The 19,429-nt window shown below is 44.0% G+C and overlaps 2 protein-coding genes across 3 annotated transcripts in view; one reads left to right on the forward strand and one right to left on the reverse strand.

Moving 5' to 3' along the window:
- Positions 1-19,429, reverse strand: part of LOC134227028 (protein amalgam-like) — a 278,865-nt gene that overhangs the window by 105,264 nt on the left and 154,172 nt on the right. The window lies entirely within an intron of this gene.
- On the forward strand, positions 11,124-11,861 carry LOC134224081 (lectin subunit alpha-like). Its single transcript, XM_062703313.1, has 2 exons — positions 11,124-11,256; positions 11,320-11,861. Exons 1-2 carry the CDS (start codon positions 11,161-11,163, stop codon positions 11,716-11,718), a joined length of 495 nt encoding a protein of 164 aa, XP_062559297.1. The 5' UTR covers positions 11,124-11,160; the 3' UTR covers positions 11,719-11,861.

Here is a 19,429-nt window from a genome sequence, read left to right on the forward strand (position 1 = left end):
GAAAAATTCATGTTTATCAATTGTTTATATCCTGATTTCTTCATTGGCACTTTCCTATTTTTTTCATTTTTGGATCAAAAGGTTCTGTCTGCCAAATGACCATTATTGCCAAACGGCATTTTCGGTCAAATGATCTAACGATTTTTTTCGGCCGAATGTCTTTTTCGGCTAAATGTCGCTTTCGGCCAAACTACATTCCCAGTCAAACCATTTTCAGCTTATAACAGTTTCAGATGTACGTTCAATTCGTTTTAATTGGATTGGGTTAGATGACTTTTGGTTCAAAGGCCAGTATCGACTTAAAAAGTGAAGAGCTTACGAACTTTCGTTCAATAGTCGTTTGACAAAAAGGCCATTCGCCGTAAATGTTGTTTGGCCAAACGGATGGACATTTTTGACCATAGTATCCGTTCAGTAATTGACATTTGGCTGTATGACCCGTTGGGCCAAACGGCATTTTCAGGCAAATGGCCAATTCTGTTAAACGACGATTTCGGCCAAACGACATTTTTGTTCTGATGCCAATTTTGTTTTGTGGAAAATTGTCAAAAGTTTATGAAAATTTATTTATTCAGGAAAAATTCGTGTTTATCAATTGTTTATATCCTGATTTCTTTATTGGCACTTTCCTATTTTTTTTCATTTTTGGGTCAAAAGGCTCTGTCTGCCAAATGACCATTATTGCCACGACTCTTTCCGCCAAATTACCAATTTGGCCGTATTTTGCTATCAGGCAATGGAATTTCCAAAAAATGTACTATGGACAATATAAATACTAGTCGTTAAATAATTGCAAAATGTTTCCGTTTCAGTTAGCGAATGTTCTTCGATAACTGCAACGCATTCTAGACGTCAAACTTTTGTCAGTCGACGTCAGATGCAACAGAAGTGTATCAGATTGTGTAGCGTAATACAGCTATCATCGACTTTGACATCATTTTCAAGTCCAGCAAAACTATTGCAACTATCGAGTTCCAGTTAAAAAGCATTGCATTTATATGACTTTTTTTTCCTGTTATATGACTTGCAGTTATCGAACGTCCACTGTGCAAATAATTTCTCTGAAAATTCCGAGCAAATTTTTTGTCGCAATACAAAGATTTTTTTTTATTGGAATCTACATTTTGAACAATCTTCTGCGTAAATTCTTAAGAACTTTACGTTGAAATTCCAGAGAATTTCTCTTATTTTTGCCTTGAAAACTTCTCAGAGTCTCCCGCAGATATTCTGAAGAATTTTCTGTTTTGACGTTTGCCATGACAAAATAGTTGTCCTTATTATTACAAGCCGTATTCTTCTACAATTAAGAAGATTTTTTTGTATCTATTTGAAAATATACTTTCCGTGGATATCCCAAACATTTTCCGGTAGAAATTTGGAACAATCTCTCGTGAAAATTCTGAAGAATTTCTCATGTAAATTCCGACGCAGGAATGCGGAGATTCTCAAAAATTTTCTTTGGGGATTCCAAAAAGATTCTGTTGGTAATACCAAAGAATTCTCGAAACTTTAAAATAGTTCGCTTGAAAATCCAAAAATAATTTCTAAATGAATATTTTGGAAAGACTTAAAGAATCCCGAAAGAAAGCAGAAAAAATCTTAAAGAAACTTAATAAAAAAAATCGCCACGCCGCCGCTGCCGGCTAAAATGCCTATCGGCGTGACGCTGAAAACGCCGCTGCCGCCGACCAAAATTCTAACAAACACCGCCGCCGATAAATATCGGACCGGCGCACACCTCTACCCGTGGACCGATTTCAATCAAATTTAGTGCACATATTCTTTATCTGGTTCTTCGGAAAAGTTGACATTAAATAAGCCAAAGAATTGACTGAGACAATAATACGAGATACAATTTTTGACGGGAAAGGTCAATTGAATGGAATCGAATAAAATCGATTTGAATCGAATAGAATCGCATGGAATATAAATAATCACATAGAATCTGATAAAATCGGAAAGAATGGAATGCAAATTAATAAAATGAGATAAAATTGAACAAAATCGAGTAAAGTCGATGAGAATAGTATAGAATCGAATTGAATTGAATAGAATTGAGTTGAATAGAGTCAAATAGAATCTAAAAACAAACAATGTCTAATAGAATCGAAAACCATCGAATATAATCGAATAGAATCGAATGGAAACGAAAAGAATCGGGCCTTATCGAATTGAATCGAGCAAAATCGAATACGAACGTAGATAAATACATAAATACAATTGAAGAAGATTATGCTGACATGTAGTCTCGGAAAAAAATACAATAGAATTACATTAAAATATCACAAAATTACAATACATTTTATTGGTGAATATTAAATTCTACTGTTCTTCTATTATACCCATTAAACTATTTAAATGAAAATTGACAGAAAAATTTTGACAATAGAACTCCAATAAGGCAGACATTTTTTCGAGAAAAAATCGTTTTTGACCCTTCCTTCGGAAGTGTCTATAATTTCACTTTGTATGCGTTACGCAGGTGTGTTATGTATTAATCTATCAATAAACCTCTTGAATTATGAAATAAAATGTATGGCAATTGAAACAAATTCACTTTAATATTGAAAATATAATTACAACAAGTGATATGATATGAAAATATGCTTATTTTTCGGATTTGTTTCAAAGAAACAATCGATTTTAATTGAGGAACAGATAGAAGCATGTATCACAAAACCTTCTCAGAAAAGCAAAAACGTAAAAATTTTAAGGGATTTCAAAAATTTGTTAAGTGGGAGCTAGATAACAAATGTGAGCATGTTTTGAGATACTAATAGACCACTTATATGCATGTATGTGTGCGTATGTGTGCAATTTCCAAAATTTACTACCATATAAATCTAGCTCATTTTTAAGGTATTAAACATCATTAGTTTTACAAAATTAGGCAGCCATAAGGCAAAATATATGTTATTGTTGAACGCTATTGAGTTTCGTTCATATCAATGACTGATTAAGTTAGTTCTGGATTAATTAATATCAAGGTCTCTGGAAATTACGAGTATACATGCTGCCAGCGTTACGATAGTATCTAATCAACCATGTTACCACATGTTACAATAGCTATTCAATCCGACGAGCGCCTGATAGATAGTCAACCTGACGTACAGTGCGAAATCATTCGTTTTGTTGTCACTCAACCCATGGAATCCGCCTTTTGGTAGGCAATTAATTTGTCATGTAAAATTTCAATCGCCGTGGGAGGTTGAGTAGTTTTATCTCGTTTTAAATACTGGAGTCTGAAAATATTTCCTTTTAATTAAGGAAGGGTCAAAATCTCACTGTAGGTGGATTAATCTGGGTTTTAATTGTTAAGATAACTTACCATTTTCTATTGTTAAACTGTCATTTACAATAGGATTTATGACGGAAACAAATTTTTTCTTTGTTATTATATTGTGAGCAACAAAAGAGTTTACCGTAATTACAATTAAATTTATCGTATGTTACAAAAATTTCTATTGTAATTCTATTGGATTTTTTTTATTAGGAATGTTTTACAAAGTTATAGCGCAGCATATCCCTATAAATTTTGCTGAACAAACTTTCTCTGTAGCTCTTAAGTTGGCTGATTTAGAGTAATTTTACTAAAAAAAAACCTGACCAAACCACCTACCGGTGTTTGTGCCTTTCTCGTACATTAGATATACTAAAAAAATGAGTGAGAATTGCTGAGCGTGTTTTTGAATATAAATCGTATTTTGGCCATAACGTTTGATTCCATAGTCCGACCTGGCCAATTTACAGTAGGAAACAATGGGACAGGATTCCCCGTCGAATGCAACTTATTCAAAACAAATCGTATCAAGATAAATGCCTAAAAGATGAGTGAGTTTTATTTTGCGCACATACATACACACACGCACACACAGACAGACATCATCTGGGGGCAGCAGGGACTTTGTCCAAGGGCTTGACGACCCCTCCCCATGGCCTCTGCGAGTTAGACCGAGACCATCGTCCCCATAATCCCAAGGCGTCAAGCAACCCGTGCCGAGGGGATGCATGGCCAGGGGGTGAAATAATAAGCTAGGCTTTTAACGGAGCGTGGGGTACCTGGGCACCCGCCCCAGTAATTGTCCCTTACCGCGTCATGCTGGGCTCTGGCGTGGTGGACCTCTTTTCCCGAGCAACTCGTGGGACCAAAATGGAAAACCAAGTCAATTCTTCAATTAGTGGTAGTAGTGTAGGCGACAACCCCTTCGCAAGAGGTGGGTTGTTCAGGTCTCCGCCTAGGAGGCCAGAGGCAATAGTCGGCAGTTCAGTGCGCAGCGTCAGCGTGGGTCACTCAACCTTCATCTCGGCTAGAAAAACGCCGGTAGGGGTTATTGACGGCCCATGGCTTGTGGAGGCGATGAACCGCAAACGAGATGGGCTTTCGGCCTTCGAGGTGGCGACGGGACAGCTGGACGCCATCATCGACTTTGCGTCATCGAAGCATAATATCAGCAAGAACCTCAAGAGGAGCTTGCAGAAACTTCGAAAGTCGATGCTGGGCGCCAAGATGGAGAGGGCGGTCGGGACGGCCAAGTGTAAACCCGTGAAATCGGTGGAGTCGAGTTCTACCCAGACTGAGGCCCAAGGATTCGCGGACTCGGGCAAGGTCGAATCGACCGAAGGCGTGCCAGCGAAGACGGTGGTGCCAAAGTATACCCAGACTGAGGCTCAAGTATTTGCGGGTACGTCGGGGGTGACTGCTCCAACGGAGCAGACACAAAAACGGGGGAGACAGTCTCTGGGGGATGAGCTCCCTGGGGGCCGCTCCAAAACGCGGAGGGTTACTACCCCGAACAAGGGTAGTGGGGCTGGGAAGCAGAGCTCCGGCCAGGTACCTCCAAAACCGGGGGAGGAAGGACCTGGAAAGTTCCTTCCACCCAGGAAAGACGGTGGTAAGGGGTTACGGCAGGCTGAGAGGTCTCAGCCGCCCCAGACCAGGGAAATAGAGGGGTATGACGCCTCCTGGACCCTGGTCAAGAACAAGAGGAAACCGAAGACGTCAAGGGCCGAAAAGAAGGCCCAGGCGAATGAGGGTAGCAAGAAGTCTAGCGTAGGCGCCAAGCGCTCCAGGGGCGATGCCCTAGTCATCACGGCGGACAAGGCTAAGTACTCGGACGTTTTGAATGCGATGATGAGTGACGTCAAGCTCGGTGAACTCGGCGCCGACTTACGTCGAATAAGACGTACCCGGATGGGCGAGATGATCCTCGAGCTAAAGCGGGGCGTCTCGCAAAAGGGTGCCGCCTACAAGAAGTTGGCGGAGGAAGTCCTATGTGAGACGGTCAAGGTGAGGGCACTCACGACGGAGGTGAATCTAAGGGTTAAAGACCTGGACGAGATCACCGAAGTCGAAGAGCTCGTCACGGCACTGCGGCGACAGTGTGAAGTGGAGGCGTCCACCGCAGCCGTTCGGCTACGGAAAGCTCCGGCAGGGACACAGGTAGCATTAGTTCGGCTATTTTGACTACCTAGTCAAGTTAGGGAGCGTCAAGGTGGGGTGGTCGGTATGCCCTGTGGGCATATATGAGCAACCCGAAGTTTGCTTCAAGTGCCTGGAACCGGGGCACAAGCAATGGGACTGCAAAGGCCCTGACAGAAGCAAGTTCTGTCGACGCTGCGGATTGGAGGGACATAAGGCACAATGCTGCACGAACGCTCCCAACTTTTGATCTGTTCCAGCAAAGCTGCGAACAGCAAGCACCCCATGGGGGGTTCGAAGTGCCCGGCGTTTAAGCGTGCTGCAAAATCACAGTGCAGTGTCCAGAGTGTTTGGTGTGCGCAGGTTTAGAGGAAACGGCGGAACACGTGTTTTTCGTGTGCTCACGTTTTCGCGCAATGCGTGACCACATGCTTGCCACATGTGGTTTGGACACTACCCCGGACAACCTAGTTCGGAGGATGTGTAAAGATGAAGTTGGCTGGAACGCCGTTTTATCGGCTATCGTCCATATCGTCTCGGAGCTACACAGAAGTTGGCGCGTGGACTCAAGGATTGCTAGTTCAGGTGCAAATAAGAGGTGGTCCAAGGGATCGGAGTCGGCTTCATGGGTCATACCGGTGGTCATGCCCTGTGGTCGAACTCGATCCTTTTATCGAACAAGTGGCCGCGCGAAGAACAACATGGTATCGTCGCTTTCGCGGCGTCGGTCAACCGGGCAAGTTCCGAACCCGAGGACGGAAAGGGGTCCTCGTCAGGGCTGGGGCAGGCGTAGGCAACCGTTTGCAAATCCCTCTGTGTGCTGGCGAATAGGACTATCGCAGAGACGTCAATTTGGGGTGCACGCGGCATCATCATTCTTGATACCAGTCGTGCAGAGGGAAGCAGGCGCGAAGCCGATCCTTCCCACCTTCCGAGGACATAGGGCGTGGTAAGGCCACCTGGAAAGCCGGCAATGCGCTGGCACGATACCATGGTGTTCTTCTAAAAAAGCGAGTCACGATATTCGATGCTGCAAGGACACTCAGCTAACCTTACTTTCTGTTTGTACCAAAGGGACGATGGGCTTGGCGGCAATGGAAACGGTTTAGCGGGTCGGGGATGCAGTCCTGCCTCCCTCATTTGCTGTTGGAGGAGGCCCCTAACCCCGCACTTCCTGGACAACCCGGGATGTCTGTTGAGCAGGTAAAACGCCAGGACCGAAGCTCATTTAGCTGCGCCCCATCGTTACTCGTAATGGTGCACATAAAATTTGCACTCATAACGATTTACAAATGGGCTAACCCTATATCTAATACAGAAAGAGTGCATCGGCATCAGTGGCAGTCGACTCTATGTCTAATATTTACATCGTTAAACGCTAGTATCACTTAATATACTAAATGACAATAAGTGTTATTATCATTTAGTATGTTAAATGTAGCTAGCGTCTCACGCTGTAAATATTAGACATAGGGCAATCCACCCTTAGACAAAATTGTTGAGGGGAAATAGCGCTAGAAGTCCGCCATACAACACTTTCGGAATTCCGCCTCTGGAATGAGTTATTTGTTGAATACTAAATGATAATGCAATGATAAGTTCAATCCCTGCTAGTGGGTTGTGGTCCCAGCATCGACATCGGTGGTGCTCAACGGCGTGTTGCTCCAAAATCAACGTCGCGTGGCCTTCATCAGCAGTGCTCAAGTGACATTTCCTGTTAATCGCGGTGAAGCATTGAGTGGCCATCCGCAGCAATCGTCAGTGGATATGAATCATTAGGCGCCATTAGGCGTCTTTTTCAGGATAAGTATTTTAAATGGAATCCAATGGATGTGTGAATTGTGCTGCGGTGAATTTAATCGTTGCGATAGCATTTGAAGCCATTTTGTATTGGAACCACCGCCGATGGCCGTCATTGTTAGATGAATTTTCACTTTGCTGAACATTTTGGGTAAAACAATATTTCTTCTGTGTATAATGGTGGTCCTAATAAAGGACCGATTAATATTAATTGTACCACTCGACCGCCATCCGACGATTCGTTGCTACGGACGCCAGTTGGTACACGCTCCGTGAAATCTCGACCGTAAATGACGCGCTGCTGCTGCTGCCACGACCGCTACAGACCCCGTTTTTCTAGCTTGGTCGTTGATTTTTTGTGTGTTTATTATGGAGACTTGCAGCCCTAGACTGGCTTATGTTTATCAATCGTAAGTGATGGTTCAAAACGCTAAGAAAGTCAGCAAATGTTAGCTCATGTAAGAGTTTGTTATTTTAATACGTTATAAAGTCATAAAAGGCTATTTGAGACAGATAACATCCAGAGACACATCCATGGAGAATTTTCCGATTACGAAAAGTTTCCTTCTTAAAGAGGCGGGAATCGAACCCACACTCCATAGCACATGCGTCTAGATGGTTGACGTCCCTAATCATACGGCCCTAAATTATTCAATAATTCTACTATTAAATCGATCAGAACCAAATTAATTTAAATATAAATGCTAAGCATCAAATGCAATGCATTTCGAAATATAAAGCAAATTTGATCGTATCGAATAGAGAAAAAAGCTCATTAAACATTGCAGTAAGAAAGTGATGCAGATTTTGCCCAACTTCGTGCCACTGTACACCGCATGTCGTTTCAGTTTCAGGTAACCACCAGCAGGACTATGGGATTACTATAAATCTTTCAGCAGGCACGCACATTACTTTTCCAGTAAGACGGGTGAGCTTCCGAATGGTGAGGTGGGGTAATACACGATAACGAATGTATCTACATAGGAAACGAGCTTTGTGGCACAGAATGAGCTGTTTTTTACGAGCGATGCCATAACACTCTTTCAATCATCAAATCCATCCCATCCACCATGGATAGAGCTATTTGTTACGGGGTGGATTCATTTTGTTTAGCAGAAGAAACATTAAAAGTTTCCTGAGAATGGATTTGCAATGTAATTTTCCAATCTTCTTGAGGGCTTCCAATTCTTTCGATGCTTGGCTATGCATAACTATGGACTATTTTTAAGATGATTGAGCTTTGCCTACCGAAAAACCGATGCAAGTGTTCTTTAATCGCATTGTGCAAAATTGTAAACAAATGACTTAAACTCGGGTTCAAACCAAGCAGAATGATGTTTGCTGCTTCTACAGGCTTGAATGTAACTATTCTAATTGATTTTCCATGCCCGGTTTCCTCGAAAGGAGGTTCAAGAATCTTTTGAATAAAAAATAAAGCATTTTGAATTGATGTTTTATTTTGTTGCTTAGACATACACACATATTCTAACATAAAGTAAAGTTTGATAAATATTAACTGGTAGCATTCATCAGTAGATAAGTATTAGATTCTCAAAATTACGGATTTGTAATCATGCATTACTGCTAGTCCAAAAATCGAAATGATGTGATGACAAAAGGTTCGTTAAGTGCAGCGATTTTTTTATTGTTTCGAGATCGATGCACCAATTTGTAACCTCACAATGCCAATCAGTGACGCGAAATCAAAACAAACTCTGCTATCCCAAGCGATTCCTCGTGGAACACGGTAATTGGAATTTTCGCTCATGAATTCCAGATTCGGAACCGTGTATGGCGTAAAATGTACACACAAGCCCCAGGAAAAAAAATGTTGAATACGGAAGCGGATGCAAATTGTTGTTACTTTCTGAAATGGATTGCTCGAATGGCCTTGGGGCTAGTTTTTTCATTTCCTCTACATGCAGTGATTGATGACAGCGCGAGCAGCTGTGGAACTGTGGGATTCGTTATCGTTGCAGTAGTGGCGCAAAATCCATCAGAAAACTCATTTTCCCCCTTCGTTACGATGGCCCACTATTGCGCGATGAGTGCATTACGAAGTGGAATATCGAATCGAGAAGAACAGACCCATAAATTGATTCAACCAGTTTGTGCGATGAAAGCACAAAGCGTGTGCAACCTTCACACCGACCGACACCAAGACTTAAGTAGTTTCCATTACCACGCTCTGGGGAAGAAGCTACCACTTCTCTAGGGACACAAGGCGAGCCCAGTGACAATCATTGCTGGCAAGCGTGTCATAGGATCTACGAGAAAGGAAGGAAAAGTGGAACATCATTTGTCCTTTCAAGCGAAAATCTTACACCATAGGATAAACGCAATGAGTTCGGGATGTCAGTTTTAATAAAATTGTTGGCATTGGTAAAAATTATTGTTTCTATCTTTGATAATATAGATAATAAGAAATGAAGGATAAAACAGACTGACATGAAATTAAAGCTGAAATAGGAAAAGAATCAGCATCACGTCATTGAACGACCGAGTTTGACTGAACGAGAAGACGACATCCCAACAAAGGATGCATTAGTTTTCAGCTGTATCACAGAAAGCAACAGTATTGTGTTGCTACGTGTAAAGAATAATGGGGCAAACGATTTCCGCATGACTCTTTCCCATTGTCGGTTGATTCCTGGCGGTGGTTGCATGTAAGCCCGAACATCGTTTTCTGTTCACATACTCCATGGGAATATGGGCCATTCAGCATGAGTCCTGCTTAACACGACAATGAGGGAAAAAATGCTTCGCTTCACAAAGGCATATTCGATGCATTCGTGCATACACCGTCTAGTCACTGGAGGTAAAAACGATGACACATGGGACTGCTCGGGAAGAGGCCCCCGCGGCCCCCAATCTTGTGAGAAAATCGCAGCTTACAACCCCATTGTTCCCACTTTTCTTCGGTTCGTGTCATTAATGGGGAGGCTGTACTGAGTGGCATGAGTTTATTCTGACAAGGGGATAGAAAATAAAAAGAGCTAAGAAATGGATGCTTTTAACGCAAATTACTGCGGCACATAGGAAGTACTTTCTTCCGACGTTTATTGTCACTTCTTCAGTATTGTGAATATAATATTCTGTCGCTAACACTGAATTGCGCTGATGTACAAAATCTGCCACACCGCTTATCTCAGTCCGCATAAAATTTGATATTGCAGGCTTAAAAATGGGAGATAATTCATTATTCAATTATATAACAATAACGAAGTTATTAAACTTCAATATCTCACGCGTTTGAGTCCACATTCAAGACTACCAGTTGAAATATTCTAGTTTTACGTTTCACGTTTTCCCCTTCGAATTACCCAAAATACATGCACAAGAGAATCTATGTGTCATGAGTAATATTATAATACTCAATTTGTATCGATGTTTCGATTGTATTAAGGGGAACACCAAGGTCGCTTTTTACGCGATTCATTATTTTATCGATAGTAGCTTCAGTCGATGGAATAACTTACTAACCTAAAGAAAAAATCCGAGAAAATACAAATTAAAGGAAAAGAAGGAACTACTAGGAAAGAGGTTAAAAACAGGACATTGGTAGAATTCATCCGCGTGAAAAGCATCCTTGATGTATCGGTAGTTCACTAATACTTTTTTTAGCGTTATGAACTCATCACTGTTCAAAACCGGTTTTAACGTAAAAAGAAATAAGAGGTGATTCAAATATGACGTCCACTACGTCCCTGCTCCCCCCTTTGTCACGCTTTCATCTATACCAAGTGCATGCACTGTCACAAAATATTGGACCCCCTCAAATTGTGGACATCAATTTTAAACGGTCCCTAAGCAGACGTGTTATTTAGCTAGGAAGGCAATTACGGCTAAAGAAGAAGAAACTAAAAACAAATCTCAAGCAAAGCTGATGCTGTTGGAGGCACATACTGGATACATTGATCTTGAACTTGATCGCAGTCACAATGGCTCGTTCGTCGTTCGTTTTGGTGGTCGTGGTTCTTTGTGGCCTCGTCGAATATTGTGAGCAGACTTCTGAATTCCACATCCCAAATGTGAAGGTAAGTAGAATTGAAATCTTTTAAACAGCAGTTTAGAGATAATTTAATTCTTCCCCAAATCAGGCCAACTGGGTCGGTGCCGTGGAGTACTGCAATCGAATCAGCATGAGACTGGCAATTGTCGACGGTGCAGATAAATCCCAGGCAGTTGTGGATGCGATCAAAACAGCCAAAGGGGACGGTTTGAATTTAGCCAATGTTTGGATCGGAGCAAATGACATTTCCAAGGAGGGTACTTTTATATGGCATGCGACGGGGCAACCTGTCAAGTATAGCGACTGGTCGGCGAAAAATCCTGATAACGATCGAGGGCGAGAAAACTGTGTGGAAATCGCATTCAAGGATTACACTCAGTGGAAATGGGCTTGGAATGATAACAAGTGTGATGCGGTGCTGAATTTTGTTTGTGAGTTCAATTTTATCGATCTACGTGATACTCGCGATTCAATAAAAGTTTTCTAGAACAGTGGCAAATGTATTGTCATTCATAATGCATTCATAAATGCAACTTTGTTCGTACTAATATGACAGAAGATAATGTATATTAGGGCATAAAAAATGAATAGGAAACATCAGTTACGATTCCACTGAGAATAAAAAATAAAAACACAGTATATCACATTGTCAAATGATAGTCTAGATAACATATTCTTAAGTTTGCAAACAACGGGGTCTTGACTGACTCCATCTGAGTCATAGCTGATCTAAGGTATTTTTAGACCTGTGCTCCGATTGAAATTTTACCGGGGCGGGTGCGTGATAGATCATTTTCAGCCAGCGGCGGAGGCGTAGCAGCATTACGCCGTCAAGGATTGGCGGTGGCGTTAGTCGGCATGGACTAATTTCAATAGACAATAATTCTCCAGATTTTTTTCAGAAGATCATCACCGCCGGATTCCTCAGAATTTTTTTCCACGAGTTCGATAGGATGTTCATCAAGAAATTCCTTTGGACATTTCTCCAGATATTTCTTCGGACATTATCCAGGAATTGTCCCGGAAATTCCTCTAGGATTTCGTCTGGAACATCCTCCAGGCTTTCGATCAGAGGTTTCTCCAGGATTTTTTTTTGTCTTTATTATCGAGACTTTCAGCCCCAGGCTGGCTCGTCTCGAATTTCACCAGGATTTCGTTCGGAAGTTCCTCCAGGATTTCGTCCGGAAGTACCTCCATGATTTGGTCTGGAAGTTCTTCCAGCATTTCATCTGAAAGTTCTTTCATTTTTTCGTCCGAAAGTTCCTTCAGGAAAATATCCGTTCTTCCAGGATTTCGTCTGGAAATTTCTCCATAATTTTTGCTTCAGGATTTCGTCTGAAAGTTTCCCCGGGGTTTTGTCCGAAAAATCCTCCGGAAGTTCCTCCGGGAATTCCTCCGGAAGTTCCTCCGGAAGTTCCTCCGGAAGTTCCTCCGGAAGTTCCTCCGGAAGTTCCTCCGGGAATTCCTCCGGAAGTTCCTCCGGGAATTCCTCCGGAACTTCCTCCGGGAATTCCTCCGGAACTTCCTCCGGGAATTCCTCCGGAAGTTCCTCCGGGAATTCCTCCGGAAGTTCCTCCGGGAATTCCTCCGGAAGTTCCTCCGGGAATTCCTCCGGAAGTTCCTCCGGGAATTCCTCCGGAAGTTCCTCCGGGAATTCCTCCGGAAGTTCCTCCGGGAATTCCTCCGGAAGTTCCTCCGGAATTCCTCCGGAAGTTCCTCCGGGAATTCCTCCGGAAGTTCCTCCGGGAATTCCTCCGGAAGTTCCTCCGGGAATTCCTCCGGAAGTTCCTCCAGGAATTCCTCGGGAAGTTCCTCCGAATTCCTCCGGAAGTTCCTCCGGAATTCCTCCGGAAGTTCCTCCGGAATTCCTCCGGAAGTTCCTCCGGGAATTCCTCCGGAAGTTCCTCCGGGAATTCCTCCGAAGTTCCTCCGGGAATTCCTCCGAAGTTCCTCCGGAATTCCTCCGGAAGTTCCTCCGGGAATTCCTCCGGAAGTTCCTCCGGGAATTCCTCCGGAAGTTCCTCCAGGAATTCCTCCGGAAGTTCCTCCGGGAATTCCTCCGGAAGTTCCTCCAGGAATTCCTCCGGAAGTTCCTCCAGGAATTCCTCCGGAAGTTCCTCCGGGAATTCCTCCGGAAGTTCCTACGGAAGTTCCTCCGGAAGTTCCTCCGGGAATTCCTCCCGAAGATCCTCCGGAAGTTCCTCCGGGAATTCCTCCGGAAGTTCCTCCGCAATTCCTCCGGAAGTTCCTCCGGAATTCCTCCGGAAGTTCCTCCGGAAATTCCTCGGGAAGTTCCTCCGGGAATTCCTCCGGAAGTTCCTCCGGGAATTCCTCCGGAAGTTCCTCCGGGAATTCCTCCGGAAGTTCCTCCGGGAATTCCTCCGGAAGTTCCTCCGGGAATTCCTCCGGAAGTTCCTCCGGAATTCCTCCGAAGTTCCTCCGGAATTCCTCCGGAAGTTCCTCCGGGAATTCCTCCGGAAGTTCCTCCGGGAATTCCTCCGAAGTTCCTCCGGAATTCCTCCGGAAGTTCCTCCGGAATTCCTCCGGAAGTTCCTCCGGGAATTCCTCCGGAAGTTCCTCCGGAATTCCTCCGGAAGTTCCTCCGGAATTCCTCCGGAAGTTCCTCCGGGAATTCCTCCGGAAGTTCCTCCGGAATTCCTCCGGAAGTTCCTCCGAATTCCTCCGGAAGTTCCTCCGGGAATTCCTCCGGAAGTTCCTCCGGGAATTCCTCCGGAAGTTCCTCCGGGAATTCCTCCGGAAGTTCCTCCGGAATTCCTCCGGAAGTTCCTCCGGGAATTCCTCCGGAAGTTCCTCCGGAATTCCTCCGGAAGTTCCTCCGAATTCCTCCGGAAGTTCCTCCGGAATTCCTCCGGAAGTTCCTCCGGAATTCCTCCGGAAGTTCCTCCGGGAATTCCTCCGGAAGTTCCTCCGGGAATTCCTCCGGAAGTTCCTCCGGGAATTCCTCCGGAAGTTCCTCCGGGAATTCCTCCGGAAGTTCCTCCGGGAATTCCTCCGGAAGTTCCTCCGGGAATTCCTCCGGAAGTTCCTCCGGGAATTCCTCCGGAAGTTCCTCCGAAAATTCCTCCGGATGTTCCTCGGGAATTCCTCCGGAAGTTCCTCCGGGAATTCCTCCGGAAGTTCCTCCGGGAATTCCTCCGGAAGTTCCTCCGGGAATTCCTCCGGAAGTTCCTCCGGGAATTTCTCCGGGAATTCCTCTGAGAATTTCTCCGGGAATTCCTCCGGAAGTTTCTCCGGGAATTCCTACGGAAGTTTCTCCGGGAATTCCTACGGAAGTTCCTCCGGGAATTCCTCCGGAAGTTCCTCCGGGAATTCCTCCATAAGTTCTTAAAGGGAGTTCGTCCGAAAGCTCCTCAGATAATTCTTTCGTAGATTCCTGCAGGAATTCTTCTAGAAACTTCTGAAGTAATTCCTTCAAAATCGTTTTTAAAATGTCTCTTAAGTTCAGATATTGCATAGGCGGTATTACGAAATATCCCCGTGAATTCCTCCAGAAATTTAAATTTTTTACAAATATTCTTCTAAAATGTCCACTAGTTTCCTTCAGGAAATCTCCTGAATTTCTCCCTGGAGTTCCTCCAGAAACTCCTTCAAGTATTCTACCTACCCGAGAACACCCCAAAAATATTCACTGAGCTTCTTTCGAATCTCACATAGAATTTCTAACACTACTCTCACTAGGGTGGCTCAAATTAGTATGGGAAAAACTTTGTTCAATTTTTTTGATGGGCCGCCCTCTTATTCGGTTCTATTTGATGCCCTGATGCTCTGGACAAAATTTCAGCCAAATCGGTCAACGTTTGGGCAGTGCTAAACTCGTTGGAAGTTTATATGGAAAAATGTATGCAGAAACATCCAAAAACAGTAAATTGCAGCTGGACTACACAACTTACGATGAAGAACTATGATACTCATTCAGATCTTGGAGAATTTAATACAGAATATTATGCAGAAAACCGCGAGAAGATTCGAGTTTGCCCCGCTAAGTATTAGTATTTCTCTGCAGTGGGGTTTGAGCAAATTTCGTTTCTTTTACCTTTGAAAAGAAATAAATTCACCCCTACAACACTCCAGTAAAATGCTAATATATTTGCGTAATAAACTCTAATCTTCTCGCGGTTTTCAGCATAACATTCTGTATTTTATTTTACAAGAACTGAATGAGTATCATGGTTCCTAATCTTAAATTGTGCCGTCCAACTGCAAATCACTGTTTTGGATGTTTCTGCATACATTTTTCCATATAAACTTCCAACGAGTTTAGCACTGCCCAAACGTTGACCGATTTGGCTGAAATTTTGTCCAGAGCATCAGGGCATCAAATAGAACCGAATAAGAGGGCGGCCCATCAAAAATTTGAAAAAGTGTTTTTTGAGCCACCCTAACTCTCACCCATCCCGGAAGATTTTAACGGTATACTTAAGGACATTCAATTGCGAATTCTTCCAGGAATTAAACCGGAAATCCCTCCAGGTGATTCCCAAAATATTCCTCCAGGAAGCCTTAGAAGAATAGTTTTGGAATTCTTCAGTCATTTCTTCTGAAAATCCTCATGCCTTCTCTTCCTTGAGTTTCTTCAGGAGTCTCTGCGGAATTTACTTCAAGAAAACTTTTATAAGTTTATAAGACACTAGTTGACCCAGCAGCCGTTGTCCTTCATAGTAGGCGAAAATGCGCGTAGTGAACTGGCTATGCCAAATTTCCAGACAAATTGGCCTCGCCCGAGTTTAGATTGCGCAGGTTTAGAGGAAACGGCGGAACACGTGTTGTTCGTGTGCCTGCGTTTTCGCACAATGCGTGACCACATGCTTGCCACATGTGGTCTGGACACTACCCCGGACAACCTAGTCCGGAGGATGTGTAAAGATGAAGTTGGCTGGAACGCCGTTTTATCGGCTATGGTGCAAATCGTCTCGGAGCTACACAGAAGGTGGCGCGTGGACTCGAGGAATGGCTATTTCAGGCGCAAATAAGAGGTGGTCCAAGGGTTCGGAGTCGGCTTCATGGGTCATACCGGTGCCCTGTGGTCGAACTCGATCCTTTTATCGAACAAGTGGCCGCGTGAAGAGCAACATGGTATCGTCGCTTTCGCGGCGTCGGTCAACCGGGCGGGTTCCGAGCCTGAGGACGGAAAGGGGTCCTCGTCAAGGCTGGGGCAGGCGTAGGCACCGCGTCGGCAAGTCCCTCTGTGTGCTGGGGAATAGGCCCTATCGTAAAGAGGTCAATTCTTGATACCAGTCGTGCAGAGGGAAGCAGGCGCGAAGTCGACCTGGAAAGGCCACCTGGAAAGCCGGCAATGCGCTGGCACGATACCATGGTGTTCTTCTAGAAAAGCGAGTCACGATGTTCGATGCTGCAAGGACACGCAGCTAACCTCGAGGGTGCGTTATGCACTGGTCCCCCTCTGAAGCATTACTTTCTGGTTGTACTGAAGGGACGATGGGCTTGGCGGCAATGGAAATGGTTTAGCGGGTCGGGGATGCAGTCCTGCCTCCCTCGTTTGCTGTTGGAGGTGGCCCCTAACCCCGCACTTCCTGGACAACTCAGGATGTCTGTTGAGCAGATTCCCCCTCCATTGCTTAGGAAGAAAAAAAAATAAGACGAATCTAGTCCTTCAGAATCTAGTATTTCCATATGGATCTAGTCTTACTCAACCCATTGGAAACTACACGCAAAAAAAAAGCGTTCATGAATTCGTGAACAAACGAGTTCACGGTGTATTTTTTCGTGAACAACAATCACGGATTCGGGAATACAGTCACGTTTTCTGGAACGTTCTGGAAAACGTGACTGGTGTTCCCGAATCCATGATTTGAATCACGGTGTATTTTTGCTGGTTCACGAATTCGGGAACGCTTTTTTTGCGTGTATAATGAAGTTATGCGGAAACGGACGAAGACCATTTTATTTTTATTTTTATATATAAAGATTAAAACAATCTTTTTGATTTTTCGAATAAAATTAATTGAAGTTTGAAATGAAAATCTGAAATAATTCCAGACCAAAAAACCAAAAAAATCTAGAAGCAATTCCTTAACCCTTAAATGCGCAATGTTGTTTTAAAACAACAAACCGAAAATACGTTTAGTGTTAATGATTTTAATGATAGTTTACGCTAAAAATACTTTCGACGATTTCTAAAAAAAATCGCCTTCGGCCTTTAAGGGTTTCCGAAAACATTGCACTTCTTTGGCTGCGTCTGATACTCATTTCCTGATGATTTTTTTTTTTGCACAGACCTGTTGGTCCATATTAGGCCAAGGTTTCAAGTGATGTATGAATTTAAAATGACAGTTAGCAACACAAATAAAAAAATTGGTTTCTTTTCAAGTTTCGATCAGAAAATATGTTACGGTTGGTTTTATGTTGTTCGAATAGTTGTAAATATTCGATCGAGGGCGCGGCTCAGGATTTCGATTTGATGGGGCTCTTCACCATAATTCACCTCTTGGTGGACTATCTGTATTTTCTGGGTAGGTTGGGGATACAACCCGTTGTAGCACCTGACCAGCCCAATTACATATCGCTCATCAATGTGAACCCACCAGCAGGAGATATTGTGGCTGCAACTAATGAACTGACAAATGCCGTGATGCAAGGCAAAGTGTGTTTCGACAATCGTTGGGTCAGCCGCCAGGACATGCGCTGCATGATGGCGGTCTCAGCTGGACCAGCCTATTTCAACAAAGGCGCGCCGCCCAATGTCCCCATCCATCACAACATACGCACACCGCCTATTTACTGGGCCTTATGGGACAATGTCCCAATCGTTAATCCCGGCGCAGCGATGGTAAGTATCAGCGATCTTCTCGCTTTTGCGGAGAAGATTGTCAAGCATTACAGCTGTCGGCATGCCTTTGTCCGCGGATTCATCAGAGCATCTATGCTCATAAACGGTATGGTTGAGGTTATAGGGCCTGGCAACCATGTGTACATGCCATCGTGCTTGGAGTTTGAATATTTCAGTGTTCCCAGGCCCCGGGGGCGCAATATGGTTTGGATGTTGCTGCAGGCAGTTTGGACGTCGACGATCAACCCCCTCTTCTTTGAGGCTGAGTTCTTCGCCTTGTCTAGGCTACAGTCTGCTGAGATGGTGCAAATTGGTGCTGCCGTTGTATCGTTGGCTACGTCAACCGTATTCCATCATTTCAACATCACAGGTCGTGAACTCACTTTGTGGGCAGCGAGGGACCCGGCTTTGTCAACCCATGTGATTAACCAATTGTTCTATCCCGCGGCTGATCGTGAGTGCACTTTGCTGCACATGAGTACAACCCTAGTGGTTTCAGCGTTCAGTGGGATGAGCATACATTGGCGGTGTTTCTCCACCACGGCCTGGAGTAACGGTTTTGAGCACAGAATCATGGAACTAGGAGATGGTTGGCAGCACATTTGACACCGACAAACGAGGAAACTGATTTGGGCACTCACTAGGCGGATGGTGGGTGCCACTCTCCAGTCGCAACCGGAGGGCTCAATGAAGAGCGGCAGAGTTGGCTGGAAGTTGATCACGAAATTAGGTGTGGTCGTGGTTGTAAATAAGAAGTATAGACGTCAGTTCAGGATGGATGAGTCAGGTTTGATTTGCCGAGTGTGTGAGTGAGTGAACGTGTCGTGTGAGAAGCAGGCCACTAGGCCAGAGCGCCTCCGCCCAGGAGATGTGAGCTCCATTGTAGTAAACCCCACTTACTTAAAACCCCACACATGTCTCCTGTCAACCTTAAGAGACATTGAAAAATACAAGCACGGGGGGCTCATGGATTCGAACCTATATGATGAATGGTTCAATGTAAATAGCGATAATTATCAATTGGGGGCTAGTTTTAAGTGCATGCAACTGTGGGGGAGTTTACAAAATGTGATATACAAAGGATTCCGGTTGACTCGGAGAGTCTGCCGGATTTAAGTGTGACCAGAGCGGTCAATTTGTGTCAGTGTAACAAATTTATGTTATACAAACATAAAGATACTCAAGCAACATGTAACAATTGAACCGGTACCAGCGAAAGTGGTACATAAACCATTTTTGTCGATTTTGTGTTTTTTACACCAACGGCTTCTATTAGCAAAGATCTGGTAAGGGAATGACGAAAAAGTGATTTTTGACAACTAAATCTGGAGATATGCACTTTTTATTTTCTGGTATATATCACAATGGCAATTTCGTTGACAGGAAAAGT

Source organism: Armigeres subalbatus, chromosome 3, assembly GCF_024139115.2.
Source record: "Armigeres subalbatus isolate Guangzhou_Male chromosome 3, GZ_Asu_2, whole genome shotgun sequence".
NCBI classification, from domain to species: Eukaryota; Metazoa; Arthropoda; class Insecta; order Diptera; family Culicidae; genus Armigeres; species Armigeres subalbatus.

Bases quoted from the DNA above. Each gene is read 5' to 3' on its own strand.
- LOC134224081 (XM_062703313.1), top strand. From the start codon at position 11,161: ATGGCTCGTTCGTCGTTCGTTTTGGTGGTCGTGGTTCTTTGTGGCCTC. The intron at 11,257-11,319 runs GTAAGTAGAATT...TCCCCAAATCAG, and splicing joins TCCACATCCCAAATGTGAAG to GCCAACTGGGTCGGTGCCGT.